General features: G+C 54.6%; 1 protein-coding gene across 6 annotated transcripts in view; it reads left to right on the top strand.

Moving 5' to 3' along the window:
• Window positions 1–2,972: 2,972 nt before the first annotated feature.
• The window catches only part of NFIC (nuclear factor I C), an 80,387-nt gene continuing 66,146 nt past the window's right edge, over window positions 2,973–17,213 (top strand). For 5 of the 6 annotated variants that reach the window (XM_053580364.1, XM_053580336.1, XM_053580329.1 and 2 more), the window contains exon 1: window positions 10,263–10,402. In XM_053580364.1, the coding sequence (XP_053436339.1) occupies window positions 10,373–10,402 (30 nt within the window). In that variant the 5' untranslated portion in view covers window positions 10,263–10,372. Of the gene's footprint in view, window positions 3,348–10,262; window positions 10,403–17,213 lie in introns of those variants that run through there. The other variant, XM_053580343.1, reaches the window with a different exon arrangement.

The raw sequence follows: 17,213 nt of genomic DNA, 5'->3' as shown, positions 1-17,213 counted from the left end.
ATGAAGTCCCATTTGTTTATTTTTGTTGTTGTTGCAATTGCCATGGCAGTCTTCTTCATGAAGTCTTTCCCCAGGCCAATATCTTTCAGTGTTTTTCCTATGCTTTCTTTGAGGATTTTTATTGTTTCATGCCTTAAATTTAAGTCCTTTATCCATCTTGAATCAATTTTTGTGAGTAGGGAAAGGTGTGGGTGAAACTGGACATCTTTTTATGTACTTGTTGGCCACCCATGTTTTGTCTTTTGTTATGTTCTTATTGTTTGGTTACTTTTTCTTTTGTCTTAGGAAAGCTAAACCTTTTAAACATGTTTGCTAATCAGTCTGTCTTTTGGTAATGTTCTACAGCAGAAAAATGACAAGTCAACACATAAAGAGGAAAGAGGATCCTTGTTATATATGGGCAGAAACATAGCAGAGTTGTATCCTATAGTTATGTGGAAAGCAGAATTTGATAACCAATGAACTTGGACATTTAGACAAAATGAACTTCCAGCAAAGTGTTGAAAGTGCAACCTTGTTCTCTTCTCGCTGCTTATTATAAAATGTGAAAGGAAATAGATTGAGAGAAGAAATGTTAAGCAAAAAGGAACCATGATTTGATGGTGTGAGAAATTCTTTTTTTACAATAATAGTCACAGTACTTTTATTCACAATGGGTAAAAACTGTAAATAAACTATTTTTTGAGACAGTCTCACTATTTCATTTTGGTAGAGTGCTGTGGCATCACAGCTCACAGCAACCTCAAACTCTTGGGCTTAAGCGATTCTCTTGCCTCAGCCTCCCAGGTAGCTGGGACTACAGGCGCCCGCCACAATGCCCGGCTATTTTTTGTTGCAGTTGTCATTATGGTTTAGCTGGCCCAGGCCAGGATCGAACCCACCACCCTTGGTGTATGTGGCTGGTGCTGTAACCCCTGTGCTATGGGTGCCAAGCCTGGAAATAAACTTAATGTCCATAAATAAGTGAAGGGAACAACAATTGTGGTATATTCATATAATGAATAATATTCAGCAATGGAAAGAATAAACTGCTATACTGCACCAATATGAATTAATCTCAAAAATGTTATGTTGAATAAAAGTAATCAGATACAAGAGTGCATATTGTATGATTCCACTATTCCACTATAAAATTCAAAAGCAAGCAAAACTAATCTATGGGCCTAAAAATTATAACAGCAACTTCTTCTGTTTATATGCTAACTACTATTTTGGCTTTATGCTTGATAATGTGGGAAATTCTAAGTCTATTCAGATTACAAAAGATATTAAAATTAGGTGCTCTGACCATCACCACTTACCAGCCAGGTGACACTGGGTAAGTGTCTGAACCTCTCTGAGACTTAGTTTTCTCCTTTAGGAAGTGGGGATGAAGGGAATAGCACCCACCTCAAAGCACATCAGCAAGGTGCAAATGAGTAGGCTCCTGTAAAGCACTTAGCCATATGCAAACAGTCTAGGTTTGAATCCCAGGAAGGGAAGTTAGCCTTAGCCTTAGGGGTAGAGTTAGGCTTTGGGGTGGAGCTAGGCAGGGTTAGGGGCGGGGCTAGGCAGGTGCAGTGACGGCTTCTTGGGGGAAAAAGACACTAAACTGAGCCCTGGGCTCAGCACCTCTGTGCCCTCCATTAACTGCCCTGTGGACCCCAATCCCTGCCTCTCTATCAAACCATCCCTCCCCTCCACCATGTACCTAATTCCTGAGGCTGGGGAGGGAATGGGGATTGGAGCTGGGAATTAACAGTGGCAGATTAGAGATGGCTGGGTGTGTGTGTGTGTCTTTTGCCTGTTAACCCTTCCCTTGCCCTTGCCAGTACCTCCTTCAAATCAGTGGGAAGGGAGGAGGCCTCCAGAAACCTCCCTGCCTGCCACCCCCTAGAGAACCCTGAAAGAAAGAGTTAGAGACTTTTAGGCTTGTGGCTGACCTCAGGAAGGTGAGTTCCCCTCTCTAAATCTCACTTGTTTCTTCTGCAATATGGAAAGAGGAATGTGTAAAGGGATAAGAAAACCCAGCGTCTAAAGAGAGATGCTCCTGAGATGGCTGAGAGACATAGCATGTGCCTAACACTTACTGGGCACCTACTTAGTAGGCAGAGCCCTTGTTATCACCCTAACCCTGGTGTCCTCCCTGGAGAAGCAGGTAACTCCCAAAGGGGAAATCCTGGATAACGCAAACTCCCTTCACCCGCTGGGCCTCCCAAACTCCCCCAACAACCCCAACCTCCCCAGCTGCGCCAGACGCAGAGCTGGAGGGTAGGGGGCGGCGCCTACTCTGCGGCTGTCAAAGGAGGGGAGACTGCGGGAGCGCGCTAGGGGTGGAGAGGGGGCGCGCTGCAGCAACCCGTCCCAACCAGCAGCGGCTCCCGAGGCAGGGGCGGGGGCACTGACCCCCCTCGGCCCGGGCCCTCCCGCGTTGCGGAGGCCTGGCCATTAATCCCGACCCGGGTAGGGGGCGCCTACTCTCCACCGCCAGGGGCTGTTCTAGGTCTGTCGTCCTCGGTGTCGGAGTCTGTGTTCCAGTCTGTCCTGTCTCCACGCTGTGCGTGTGTGTAACTGCGTGTATCCATGACACCTGCAGTCATGGGCCAGGACAGCTGGCGGAGGGGTCCTGGGGGTCTATGAATGGGTCAGTCCGAGGTATCTTTCTGTGACAGTCAGTCTGTGTGAGTCTCTGGGTGACACCCCGCAGATTGTGAATGTGCGTCTGTGCTAGCCCCCTGTAGGAGGTGTGTGTTTGAAACACCCCATCGGCCGTAAGTGTGGGTCCTCGTGTGTCTCGGTAACACCCACAGGTTGTGTGTTAACGGCGCGCTTCAGGCGCCGAGTGTGGGTCTGCGCGCGTCAGTGTGCGGTGTGTGTCCGCGTGTGTAGTCGAGGAGGCCTGGACCTCCTGTGTCCCCGAGTCGCTTGCGTGTGTGTGTGTGTGTGTGTGTGTGTGTGTGTGTGTGTGAGAGCGAGCGCGCGCGCGCCGCGGCGAAGGTGGATCTGCTCCCTCCGCAGCCAGCGGGGCCAGGGCCCGACGACCCGCAGCCGCCGGAGCCGCTGGCCCAGCCTCCCCTCGCGCGGGCCAGGCCGGGGATGGAGCCGCAGCCGGAGCCGCCGCAGCGGGAGCGGCGGCTCGGAGCAGCCTGAGGCGCGGGCGGCGCGCGGGACTGGGGGGGAGGGCGGGCCGAGGGGAGGGTCCTGCGGGCCGGGGGGGGCGGGCGCGGCGCGCCCCCTCCCTCGCGCGCTCCCTCCCTCCCCCGCGCGCCCTCCCTCGCCGCCTCCACCCGCCGCCTCCGGCCCCCCCTCACCGGGGACCGAGCGCGCTCGCTCCGGCGCCGGCCTCGCCTCCTCGCAGCAGCGCCATGGTACGTCGCCGCCCCCACTTTCGTTTTCGCCCGGGGACTTTTTGGGGTGGTACGTGGGCTCCAGGCGAAAGTTGCGACGTCTGGGGGGCAAGAGGCGGGGGCCGTCTGGAGGAGGGGCTAGATACACGGACCCCCCCTCGCCCATCGCCGCGGGACCCCCACCCACGATCCCCCCCTCTGGCTGGGGGCGGAGCTGGTGCGCTGGCTCAGAGGGAGACCCCAAGTGGGGGGCCCCTCGCGGGTTCTGCGGAGTTAGCGGGGAGGGCGGGGCTCCCAGGAGAAGGCCCCCCATAACCGGGTCCCCCGCCCCCTCCCCGGGCCAGACCCGAAGCGGCGGGAGGGCGCGGTCCCGGGCGCAGGACCCCCGAGCGCGCAGCCCGCTGGGGAGCCCGAGCCAAGATGGGGGCGTCCTGCGGGACTGTGAGGGGCAGGGTTCGCAGCGGCCCCCGTGGGGTTCCCCAGCCCGGGCTAGCTCGGCGCGCCAGCTAGCGGAAAATGGCCGCTGCGGAGAGGGGCGGAGAGCGTGCCGCGGCCGCCGCCGGGCGCCTTGAACTTGGAGCCGGGCGGGCGGCGGAGCTCGGCGCGGCGCAGGGGCACCCGCCCTGCCTGCCCTCCGCTCAAGCGGTCCCGGTCCCGCCCCCCGGCCGACCCCAGCTCCCTCGCGGCTCGCTCCGGGTCCTAGCCTGGAGGGATCACCGGGTCTCCGCCCGGCGCGTCTCAGGCCCGTCAGCTGCAGTGGTTACACTTGGGGGTTCCGGTGTCCGCTCTGCTGGCGGCAGTGTCGTCCGCATCTAGAGGGGTGCGTGTGGGTCACCTGTGGTCCCAAAAGGGGCAGCACCGGAATCTGCGGGAGCGTCCGCGGTCGGTGCGGCTGGGTGGTCCGGTACCTGTCCGTGGGTCCTGGCGCGTCGTGTCCTCTCCTTTATTTGTCTGTGTCTGCGCATCCACGTGCTTGTGTGTGTTGTGTGTGCGTTAGAGCACTGTGTGGCTGTGGAACAAGTGTTGTCTGTTTTGGATAACTGGGAGACTTTGCCGTGCGTCCCTGCAGGGTGGTGTTGTGAAACTGTGCGTCTGTGTTTTGGGTCTCCGGGGCGTGTGTCCCTGGGTGACCGTGGAATGTCCCCGTGTGAGTGTGTGGCTGTAGGGGGATTGCCAAGGAGTAGAGAACTGTGTCGGTTCTCCATGGGACGGTTGGGTGTCGCTATGTGCGTGTGACTCTAGCGCTGAGTGTCCCTGGGGATGGGTCTGCATTCCACCCCTACCCTTTGCCTGGCTTTGCCCCCGCTTTCCTTTTTTTCCTGTTACCCTAGCTGCTGTCTGGGGGTCAGGCACTTTCTCTACCTTTGCAAAGCTGTCTCTTCGTCTCATCCCCCTGTTCCCCAGCCCTTCCACTTCCCCACCTTCGGGGTCCCGCATCCGCGCGGCCCGAGGTGGTCCGGGCTTGAGGTTCAGGCGCGAGGTGGCGCCGGGATGCGATCACTGGCGGAGACGTTGCTAGCCAGAGGCTGCGCTTGCGCGGGGACCTGCCCCAGGGGGCGGGGCAGCGGGGGTCCTCCCTCCTTCCGCGGCCGTGGAAGTCCCGAGGAGTAAGTGGTTGCAGAAGCACAGGTCAGGACTGGGGGGTGGCCAAGGACCAGAGGGGCATCTGGACCCGTCCACAGCCCTACCCCTGCACTTGCCACGGAATGGACGAACCAGTCGGGGCGGGCCCAGAGTTGTTTTCTCTTCTCCAGGGGAATCCCCGCGGCAACCCCCCCCTCCCCGTTTGATATAATTTTATAAATATGAAAACTCCAAGGACAACCTGGAGTCTACTTTTTTCTTGAAACCCCCATCCCATTTGAGGGGGCTGTTTGGGAAGGGATGAAGAACCAGTCCCCACAGTGACACATAACACAAAACACTGGGAGTCACACTGGAGTTATGGCCACCCTCTGCACCTGCTTTCAGCCTCACTTTACACACTCCCACTGCATTCCTGGGCAGTGGACTGTCCTGGCCTTGGGGACACAGCCCCCCTCCACCCCTGCCTGTGCACAGCAGGACAAGTGCATATAGTTAGGCTCAAGGCATCCACCCCAACACCCTCATGTACAGGTGTCTGCATAACTGCACAGACAGGTGCACACACAGCCACACACAGATGCCCACTGATGCACAGACCCAGGCAGACACAGGCATCTGCACCACATCCTCCCCCCTTTCCATGTCCTTGCCATGTCCTTGCAGGGCATGTGGGGGAAAGAGCCCAGCTCTGGGGAGGGTTGGTGGAGACAGCTGTGATGAAGGAGCATGGTGTGTGTGCCTGTGTGTGGATGCTGTGAGGGTCCCACTTGTAGGTGTGGGTGTGTTTGTAAGTGTGTGTGGTTGTTCAAAAGGGTGGATGTAGTGGTGGATGAGTCTGTGTATTCATACCTGTGTGTGCACTTGTGTGATGGCAGTTGTGTCACATGTGCTTATGAAGAGGCATCTTTTGGGGAACTGTGAGAGTGTTGTGTTTGTGGCTATGTGTCCGTATAACTAAGTTCATATGTCTGTGTGATGTGTGTGTGTGGGAGGGGTGTTTGTTTGAGCCTGTGTGTTCATGTGTTATTTGAGGCCAAGTCTCTGTGTATGTGTGAATCTGTTTTTATGTGAGTCTCTGTGTGTGTCTGTGTCTCTATATATGTGTCTAACTGTGTTTGTGTGTCATGTAGGGTCTCTGTATCTGTTTCAGTCTGTGTGATGTATGTATATATGTCTCTGTTGCAGTGTGTGTCTGTGTGATGTGTGTATCTCTGCGTGGTGTGTGTATCTCTACCAGCCCCAGTGTCATAGCTAACCTTTACCTCTCTTGCCCCTTCTAGAGCCTCAGTTTCTCATTTGTAAAATGGAGACCAAACAAGACCTTCTGCAAGGGCTGCAGGGAGGTGGTGGCATTGTCACCACCATCCATGTACTAGGGGCTTAGTACACACTGCACTGGCCCAGTGCACACTGCACTCTGTGTAAATGTTTCCCTACATCGTTGTGTCCTTTTTTCTCTGGGTGCAGTAGCTTTGGTGTTACTGTGAGGGGAGGGAGACCTAGCCTCCCTGCCTGAGCTGCTGTGTGAATTGCACTCACTTTTCAGAAGTTTCCTTTTAATTACATGAGCCATTGGTGAACATATCCCCAGGAAAAAATTGTACCCCACTCCAGGGTTGTTACCATCTGGAGTATTTTTTTTTTTTTTTGCAGTTTTTTGGCCGGGGCTGGGTTTGAACCCACCGCCTCCAGCATATGGGGCCAGTGCCCTACTCCTTTGAGCCACAGGCGCTGCCCATCATCCAGAGCTTTGTCAGAGCATTTGCACAAGTAACAGATACATATCTGTTTAGAGAATACTTGTATGTTCTTACAAAGGATACAGTATCTGTGTATTTTCATAAAGGATCCAGGTATATTTTCATAAATACTTGTGTACTCTTTTAAAAATTCCAAATGAAGTCTTGAGTTTCCTTGCAGAGTCTACAACAGTGTGTTTCAACCAGGAGTGATTCTGTCCCCAGGGAATGCCTGACAGTGTCTAAAGACATTTGTAGTTGTCATGACTGGGGAGGTGGAGGAACTCCTGACATGAAGTAGGTAGAGGCCAGGGACGCTGCTCAGCACCCTGCAGTGCCCAGGATGGCCCTACCTGGAAAATGATCTGTTTCCAGATGTCCACAGTGCCAAGCGTGGGAAGCTTGCTTTCCCCTTGGTTGTCTCTTGGAGCCCCCTTCACTTGGAAGTCTCTTGTTTTATCCACCTGCATTGTATTCCAGCCTGTGCCCATGCCAGAATTACTGCATTGGCCCCTCACAGGTGGACATGGTAGATGCTTCCAAATAGTTGGCATTAATGTTATTGGGTAGTGGTCAACCCTTTTGTATCTGGGACAATTATAGCGGAGCCTAAGTGTGAATCAATTGTAGGGAAGATACATGTTTATTTTGTAACAGATGAGCCAGATCGTGCTCCAAATGCCAGGAGCTGAATCACACACACACCTTCTGGGCTCTACACACATGTACGCACACATGCATGCACATACACACACAGAGATCCAAATCCACCAACTGTTTTTAAAAGAAACTACTATGCACAGGGCACTGCTATGGTTATTTTCACTCACAACCCAGAGGGTTTCCACCTGCCATCATCTTTTTTTTTTTTTTTTTTGAGGCAGAGTCTCACTTTGTTGCCCTCAGTAGAGTGCCCTGGTGTCATAACTCACAGCAACCTCAAACTCTTGGACTCAAGCAATCCTCCTGCCTCCCGAATAGCTGGGAGTACAGGCACCCACCATAATGCCTGGCTATTTTTAGAGATGGGGTTTCACTATAGCTCAGGCTGGTCTGGAACTCCTGAGCTCAGGAAATCCACCCACCTTGGCCTCCCAAAGTGCTACATTATGAGGGGAAAAGTGTTGGCATTGTGTGGTTAAACTGATGGCCAGTGGAGACAGAGCCAGCAGCAGCCCTGCATCACAACTGCCCTGCTCTGTGCATTTAGTGCACCTTCTGTGTATGCTGCGAGGCCCCCTCCTACCCCAACTGGGATAGTTGTCTCTGCACATGCCCTTGCAGAAGGGTCTATCAGCTGCCACCACCACCAGTAATATTAACATACCCTGCATACATGCTGTCTAAAGGACTCCAATCTTCCCAGTCTTCCAAGGTGCTTTCTATAGTCATTACCATTTTTACATATGAGAAAACTAAGGTTCCTAGAGAGACAATCTGTGCTGTCTCAAGTTTACCTTTAAAAGGAATCCTAGTGTGAAAGGATCCTAAACTGCCCATTGAAGGTTACAGGCAATGGGGGTGGGCATGGAATCTGGGGTGGGGGCGGGTTTCAGCAGGCTAGGAGAATGGCCTGAAGTCAAGTTCAACTTTTAAATGTTTTAAATGTGAATTTTAGATTTTACCTTACATGTGTTCATAGCATGTTTTAATAAAATACTGCTTTATATTATGTTGGCATTCAGATACCCAGACATCCTCCTACTTATTCATCCTGGGGATTTATTTATGTATTTATTTATTTACTTATTTAAACAGAATCTCACTCTGATGCCCAGACTAGAGAGCCATAACTTAAGCCTAGTTCACAGCAACCTCAGATTCCTGGATTCAGGGAATCCTCCTGCCTCAGCCTCCTGAGTAGCTGGAACTATAGGCACCTGCCACAATGCCCAGCTTATTTTTTCTGTTTTTAGTAGAAACGGGGTCTTGAACTGCTAAGCGCAAATGATCCTTCACCTCTGCCTCCCAGAATGCTAGGATTACAGGCTCATCCTGGGGCTATAAATGCCCCCCACTGGTGCACAGTGGGTTAAAAAAAATATTCATGGAGTGCTCATGATTTGCTAAGCACTGTCACCCCTATGCAGCAGGGAGCTAGCAGGGCCCAGGGACATGCGCTCTGTGAATCCTGCCACTCCTAGCCCAGGTGACACACCTGGGAAAGTGTGTCTGTTTTCTGGGCCTCAGTTTCCTCTGCTGTAACGCAGGATAACAGGGCTACAGGCATCTTGCATGTCCTCTGGGTGCGGGGAGCTACCCCAGTTGGTGAGAGTGTACCATTTGACCTCAGGACACTCATAGCAATGACTCAAAAAGGCCAAGCTTTCTAAGAATGTTTTAGTGAACATTGACTCTACTAAGGGTCATTATGCTTTTAACAACTGACCCCATGAGGTGGGCACTGTTTGGGCCACTTTATTGGGAAGGATACCTGAGGTGGGAATGAGAGATATGGAAGCCTCTGAGTTAAGTGGGAGGATTCCGAAGTGATTGTTGGGTTGAGGCTCCTGTCATCAGATGCCCTAGGGGCTCAGACTCTGGGGAGGCCAAGTCTGTGCCCTGTTATTCTAGAGGGAGAACAGCAGAGCTTTGAGAATTTGGGCACCACAGCCAGATAGGCTGGCTCCAAGCCACAATTACCCTCCCTCAGTTTCTGGATCTGTAAAATGGGCACACTGCAGGGCCTGGTGGGAATTACTGGACACTTGGTAAGAGGTTGCAAGGGCTTGTTTGGCCAGCTGGAAATGCTTCCTGGACGCCATCCTGGGATGCTGTGGAAATTGAGGGTGCAAGGGTGCTAGGCCAACCTGCCCCTTCCCCTTTGGCAGCAGCTGGAAACTGCAGATTGCTGGAGTGTCCTGTGTTATTCTCAGGCCTTTCTAGCCAGGAGAGGGACGCCGGACCCAAGTCCCTCTCTCTGGGGAGCAGTAGCCCCTGTATGGCTCTGGTGGGAGAAAGTAGAGAAAGTGCTCTGGGATATCCCCCGCAAGGCACCCCTGGGTGTACATCTTTAAGGGGAAAGCCGCGCGCCGGCGCCGGCCTCTGCGCACGTCACTTCTTCATTCTTTCCCTCCCCCCCCTTGGCTCGTTTCTCCAACTTCCCGGCCAGCTCCGGGCGAGGGGTGGGGGTGCGCTTAAAAATCCACCTCTGGCCCCTAAACGTCCAGCAACCGTCCAGTGCCCCCTTCCCCGCTAGGGGAACTGCTGTGGTCCTGGCGTCCGCAGCGCGTTGGTCCGGGTCTGATGCCCGACCCCGGCAGCAGGCGACTGGAAATTCTGGCGTTAGTGGTGGGGGCCCGAGAGACGTGGAGGGGGGGAGGCTTTCCTTCCTCGCTGGCGCCCTTTTTTCCCTCGTTTCTTTGAAAGTTGGATGTTGAGAAGTGGGAGGTTCAGGGTGGGAGGGGAGAAAATTGGGGGAGGGAGGGAAGAGGTTGTCAGAGGGTGGAGAGACGTAGAGAGAGACAGAGACTGAGGAGGAGAGAGAGACCCAGAGAGAGACCTAGACCGGGAGAGGAGAGCGAGAAGAGAGAGAGAGAGAGAGAGAGAGAGGCGGGCCCAGGAGAGGGAGACGGGAGGGAGGGAGGAGGGAGACCGAGGGAGGAGGCGGCGGGGAGAGCGCGCCGGCCTCGGCCGCGGGGGGTGGGGGGGGTTGGAAAAATGACTCAGTAAGTTCAGTGCGCCCGCTCCGGCCGGCCCGCGCCTCCCGCCGCGCCCGGGATGTATTCGTCCCCGCTCTGCCTGACTCAGGTACGGCCCGCGCCCGCGCCCCCAGCGCCCCAGCCCCACGCCCCCAGCATCCCGGGCCCGGAGTTTTGAAGCCCAAGGAGGCGGGACAAAAAAGGCGCGCGTCCCTCCCGCCACTCGGGCCAGGATGCCCCCTCCAAGGGCTGGGGTCTAGTGGGGGATGGGTCTGGCTAAGAACCCCTACCCTGGACCCCCCACCCCACCCGAGACTCCTGCTCTGTCCCCTCCACCACTCCCCACCCTTCGACTCTCAGGACCTCTCTCTCTACCCCTCCCGGACGTGGGGGCTCGTTCTGCAGACTTGCCCTCCCCCCACTCGGGACGCGCTCCCCCTCCACTTCGAGAATATCAGTGAGGGGGCGCCTCCGGCGACCCGAAGGCAGGGCTGTGCGTAAGGCGCCCAGCCTGCCCATGATTGCAATCTGAGCAGTCGTGGATGGACCCTGGGCCTCTTGAGAAGAGGACCCGTCCGCCGTGTCCCCGGATCCTCCACCCACCAAGGCTGTGCGGGTCCACCCGGCCCTCGGCCGCCTGTCCCCCAGTTATTGGCCCACGTGTGCGTGGATAGGGGGAGGGGGCGCTCGAAGTTGGACGCGCCAGGAGCGGGGGAAGGGTGCTCCACGTTCCAGCTTGGTGTCCCCTGTCCCCTCTTCCTCCTCCCGAACCCACCACCACCTCCCCAACACCGTCCTGGTATTTTCGCCGCATGAATTCTGGATTCTGGAGCCGCTACTGAGAGGAGCCGGGAGGCGGGCGTTCTGGGGTCTGGCCCTGGCACTGCGGCGCTGCAGACGCCCTCGCCAGCCCGGCACCTGCCCCTGCCGGCTCCTGCAGCCTCTCACCCCTGGCCATGCTCCCAGAAAGTCCCAGCTGAGCCTTGTGCAATGACCACAGGGGTGTAAGGGAAAGGGGCAGTTGTCCCTGCCCCAGGCTGCTCCCCCAGGGGACGCCTTCTGGCTTCCAACTCCCTCGGAGACCCCCAAGACTGCAAGTTCTACTTTCCAGATCTGTCCCCCACCCCCATTTTACTGTGTGTCTTTAGGCTGGTGAGATCTGGCCTCAGTTTCCCCAGAGGGCAACATGGCTAAGGCTGGCTCTGAAGAGGGGGCAGTGGTGTAAAGTTCAGGCGCTGGGAGGTGCGGTTCCAGCCAAGAGCCAGGGGTCCTAAGCAGCACTGTGTGGGGAGTGTGTGGATGCTGAGGCTTTAGGTACCCTACCCCATGTGTGACCCTGGGGTCCCCATTTGTGGCAGAATCCTTCTCATTGGCCCCACCAGCTGTCACTGAGAGTCCTTGCCTTCCCACAGGGAATGTGGGGGCCGGTGCTGAGGGGTCTCAAGCCTATCTTCCCCGTGATCCCCTGAGTGACCTTGGACAATTATCTGCCTCTCTTCAGGCCTCAGTTTCCCTTTCTGAGCAACTTTTGGGGGGATTCTCCCAAATAGGCATATCCTAAGATATAATAGGCTTCCCAAGAACAACCAGGGTTCATCCTTGCCTTGCTGTGTGACCTTGGGAAGACTTCGCAGTCTCTGGGCTTATGGGATGGGATGGGCACCTCCAAGGTGCCCCCCACCCTTCCCACACTAGCTCAAGAGAGCCAGGCAAGAGGGCTGAGCAGAGGCATCAGTCTGCCCTGGAATTCCCCTGTGGGAACTGGTCAGAGATGCCTCCATGCAGGTTGCCTGGGGAGGGGGTGGTAAGATCTGGAGCCCTGACTTTGCCCCCAGAGAACTTGCTGGCTCTGCCTCAGTTTCCCCAGGAACAGGGCAAAGATCGACCAAAAGGAGGGCTTGGGGTGGAAATAAAACAATGGAGAAACTAAAAATTATTCAGAGTTGCTGTATGCAAGAGACAGAGAGACAAGGAGGCAGAGACAGGCTGAGAGACAGGAGAGAGAGAAGGCTCAGGTATCTCCTGCCCTTAGATTCTCCCACTTACTCCCACCCCTCACCCCAGAGGGGTGCCCTGAGACTACTTAGCTTTGGAATCCCCACTGCTCCTCCAAGGCCAAGCCTGGTCTAGGGTCCCTAGTGGGGGGCTTAGAAGGACCCTGACTGCTGCGTGCAGGACCCCCAACTCCTGGCTATCTGTCTCAATCTTCTGAATCACATGCCCCCAGTTTCTCTCATCTTGGTCTCTGTGTGTGTGTGCCTGTTTCTCCCTGTCTCTGACTCTCTCATAGTTACAATCTCTTTCTATCTCTCTATCTCATTCTCCCTGTCTCTCTGTCTCTCCAGTGGGTCTCTGTCTCTTGCAATCTCTTTTCCCTCTCTTTGTCTCTGTGTGTCTCTCCCCTTGTCTCTCTCCCTGTCTCTGTCTCTGGGCCTCCTTCTTCCCCCATCCCCAGCTAATTTTACAACCTGAGCCCAACCTAAAATAGCTCCCTTTTAGCTGATCCGACCCGGATCCTCCTCAGGCCGGCGGGGGTAGGGGGGGTGCCTCCAGTGCCAGCCCGCCCTGTGCCACCTGGGCCCTGCCCACGAGGAGGGAGCTGCATGGCCCTGGAGCATTCTGGGAGCCTGGTCCCAGTCTCAGTGTGACTCAAATGCTTTTTCACTTTTACTCTTAAGAGGAACTGTGCGGAGCTGGCTGCCTTTGCTTCCATAAATCCTGCCGGCGGGAAGGCTGCTCACCGGTGCTGGGCCTCCTTCCCTGCCGCCCTCCTGCTTGCTGCCACCACCACGTTAGTTAGTTATTCCAGGTTTGGGGCCAAATCCCTCTTGGCTGCAGGTGCTGAGGATTCCCCAGGCCAGGCATCAGGCTGAGCCTGGGCAGAGGCCACCTCCTCCCACGGCTGTCTGGGCCCCTCCTTCATTCATTCATTCTCTCCTTCATTTCTTTACCTCATTCTATGTGAAAGCTGCACTTTTTACTGCCATTTCTCTAGTGGGGAAACTGAGACAGGGAGTGGTCCTCCCCCAGTCCTCACTTTGGTTTAATAGATCTTTATTTGGCCCAGGTGGTAGGTGGGGGTTGGGGAGGCAGAGGCAGCAGGTTCCGGATCCAGTGTGGATTTTGGAATGGGGGAAGGGTGTTCTGCCAGGGCTGGGGGTGGTGCCCTCCAGCCTCTTAGGAATGGGAGAGGGGCTAAGACTCAGAGAGGCCAGAGAGTACCCCAGATGGCACAGCAAGGCTGGCAGGGCCGTGATTTGGGGTTACTTCTCATCTGGCAGTTTGTCCAGACCTGGACAGATGGGCATTCCCTGTGCCCTGGCCCTACCACCGTGATCTGCTGGCTTCTAATTTGCTCCCCTAAAAGATACCATCTCTCTCCCTGTGTCTCTCCCTTTCTCTGTTTCTCCCTCCTCCCCTCTCTGCGGTGGAGGTGCCTCAGCCCGCCAGGGCCAGGCGCCCTGTAAATCACGGAAAGCTAGGATTCTGGCCGAGTCAGCGTTCTCTCTTCTCTTCTCTTCTCTTCTCTCTCTCTCTCTCCCTCGCTCTCTCTCTCCTGATCTCTCCTGCTCTCTCTGTCTGAGCTGTCCTCCCTCCCTGTCTCATGCCAAATGGATGGGAAACGCTGCTCCATGAAGCAGCAGCAGCAGCACCACCACCACCACCACCACCACGTGTGCACATGTTCATGCCAACTGCACACATAGGCTGCCCCCTCATCTGGGTGCATGTCTGTGACCATATGTGGCACACAGGCGTGCACACTCCCTGACACCCATACTGATGGGAACACAGCACTGCAGTTCAAGTTCTCTCTCCCAGCCATGTGACTCTGGGCAAGTAACCTATCCATCTTCCCAGCCTCACCTTGAAATGAATTACCTCCTCAGGCTAAGGATTCAGGAAGGCAGGACACTGCTGAGGTGCTTAGTGCACGGTCTGACATAGTAGGTGCTCAATAAATGCTAGTTGCATCATGAATGAATGAATGATTCCATTGGTTGAGAGAAGGGATTTAGGTCTTCCTGAGCCTCCATTTCTCTCCCCTCATAAAAATGGGGGACATAATCATGCTTTCCTTGGATACTTCACCCTGGTATACAGTAGGTGCCAGATAAGTGCTGCTGTGATTGTGGCTATTGCTACATTAATAATTGTGTTAAACATCACATGGGCATTTTCTAATTTATATTCTCTTTGTTCTGTCACTATTTGTTCAGTGTGAACCAGGCCTTGGACCAGGCAATAGGGACAGTTGGTGACTGACCTGTGTGCAGACCCCCTGGTGCTTTTCTGTTAGTCTTTTCTCTCTTGCCAGGCCATGTCTAGTGTCTCCCTAGGTTTGACCAGACCTGGGTGGACACCAGCATTCTTTGTATCTTGTGTGTAGGGGGTGAATGGTGGTAGCTTAGCCAGAGGGTGGGATTGTTTCATTGATGATCTAGTGCCTTGACTGCCTTGGCTGCTTTCTTGGTGCAGCAGTGAACAAGGCAGATAAAATCCATGCTCTGACAGTTCAGGCAGGGGGGTTGGCAAGAAACAAGGTGACAGGGCAGGACCTGGCTGCTGCTTTGGCTGGAGCTAGCCTCCCTGAGGACATAGCAAGTGTGTGACTAAGTAAGGAACAGGGAGCCACATGGGATTCAAAGAGAGCATGGGAGGTGCAGAGGGGGTGCTGCTGCAAGCTCTAGACCCAGACCATGGGCTCAAGGGCCCAAGAGTGGGGCCAGGGGCTCAGGAGGCCCAAGGACAAGTTCCAGATCAGCTCCTTCCTGTGACTTTGGGTAAATGACTTCAGGGCTTGGTGCCTTAGTATCTTCCTCTGGACAGTGAGTGTGAGGACAGTTCACGTTTTGTAGAGTTGATAGCTTAACACTTAGCCTCTAAAAGTTACAGTCTCACTCTGTCACTCTCCCCTACCTCCCAGGCTCTCTGACTCAGTTCTCATTATCCTCCATGGACACCAAGGCACAGAGATGGAAATCAGGAGCTCCACGGCTCAGTCTGCTGACTCACTGGTCCCTCTGGCAGGGAGTGGCCACTCTCTGGACTCAGTTTACCCAAATTCCTCACTCGAGCTCACAAGGCCCTGCATGACCTGCCCTATCTCCTTCTGTCCTCCCCTTCTCCTTCTCTCCCTACCTCACTCTGCTTCTGCCACATGGGCTTCCTCACTGTGCCTCCAATATACCTGGTCCCACCCTGGGGCCTTTGCATGGGCTATTTTCTGCATTTGGAAACCTCCTACCCTGAATCGTCATCTTTCACATCTTCATTCAAGTGTCTCCTCCTGCAAGAGACCTTCCTGGACCACTTTCAGCTAAAGAACAACCCTCCCTCAGGGATTCCCTGGCCCCCTAATTCTTTAAATTTCCTCAGAGCACTTTGCTCAACCGACATTTTAGTACATATTTGTTGACTTATTGACACATGCCTCAGATCAAGATCTAGGTGAGGGTTGAGCCCAGGCCAGTGCCAAGTCCTCAGTACAGTGCATGGGGCTTGCACACAGTAGGCACTCAGTATTTGTTGAACAACCAAATAAATCCTTCCTTCATAGGGTTAGATAAGAGCTGTTCACAAGCTCTGATGCTCTGAGCTTGGGGAAAGGAGTTACCCAAGGTTAGGAGCCCTGACACTGGTGCCAGATGGGCCTAGAGTTGAATATGAGCTCTGCCGCTTGATAGCCATGTGACCTTGGACAAGTCACCCAACCCAGGAAGGCAGGGCTTTGAAGGATGCATAGGAGTTTAGAATAAGTGGTTAGGTAGTAGATGAGATACATTCTCATTAAGGATTGTTGAATCACTTTCATCTGGAAAACTTTTAATTGGAGTTTTATGTCCTAGTTTGCTGGCCTGGACTTTCAGAGTGGGAGGACCATAAGAACTCTTGAGAAAGGGACATAGCCTCTCTCAGTGCACAGTTGCCTGACAAGGGCTTGGACCCAAATGTTTACCTTTCAGCTGTTGCTGCCCTCTTTGGACAAGGAACCCCAGCAGGCCAAACTGGGGTTTCTGGGAAAGGCCTGGCCTTGTTTCTCCTGTCCCTTTCCATCTCTGGTTATGAGGGCAAAGAATAAGTCCCCCAGTCTCCGTAAGACTCCAATGTTCCTTTCTGTCCGTTGAACAGAATGAGAAACTAAGTCTGGGTCATACAGACAGTGAAAAGGAAACTAATGTCCTCCTTTCTCCTTCCTTGGCAGTGGGTGCCTCAAACCCTGGGCCTCAGGGTTGGAGAGCTGGACTCAGTTTATGGTTCAGGCTATGTCTGCAGGAACCTTGGGGAAAGGCTGCTTGAAGGAAGGGATACTGGAGACAGGGCATTGAGGGATGTATAGGAGTTTGGGAGTATTCTCAGCATTTAGTCTGCCTTGGCTGCCTACTTTGCCCGTTCAGCCTTTGAGGGCATTGGGAGATACCTGGGGAAGAGGCTCTGATTGTCACAGATCTTATAGGACAAAGAGTGGCAGGCCCTGTCTCTTACCTGGTCTGACCTCCAGGGAAGAATGAGGGAGGATGGGGCATCAGGTCTTTGACCCAGTTACAGGCTGTTTGTCTTCTTGCCACAGGTCACCAGTGACGTGGGCTCCCACCTCTGCCTGCCTCTCTGGCACCTGTCCCCAGAAAGGGCATAGAGAGGGGTGGGAGCCTCAGAACCAAGAGATGCACAGACTGAGAGAAGGAATTCAGGGGAAGAGGAAGTCAGAGAGATAAGGGGGTTCAGAGAGAGGTGGAATCTGGGGGCCAGTTGTCCCTGCCCCCCTCACTGACGCCTCTGTCCAGCCACCTCTTGTCATAGCCCCACCTTGACACCGTTGTCCTGCCCACCTGGCACCCCCTCTGTGGGCAGTGACCTGTGCCTCTATTGATCCCTCCACCCCCATCCTACCACCACCCTGCTGCTGACTTCTATGACCA

This window comes from Nycticebus coucang, chromosome 2 (genome assembly GCF_027406575.1).
Source record: "Nycticebus coucang isolate mNycCou1 chromosome 2, mNycCou1.pri, whole genome shotgun sequence".
Lineage (NCBI taxonomy): Eukaryota > Metazoa > Chordata > Mammalia > Primates > Lorisidae > Nycticebus > Nycticebus coucang.
The sequence above is the reverse complement of the archived record's forward strand: the minus strand, read 5'-3'. Positions and strand labels throughout refer to the sequence as shown.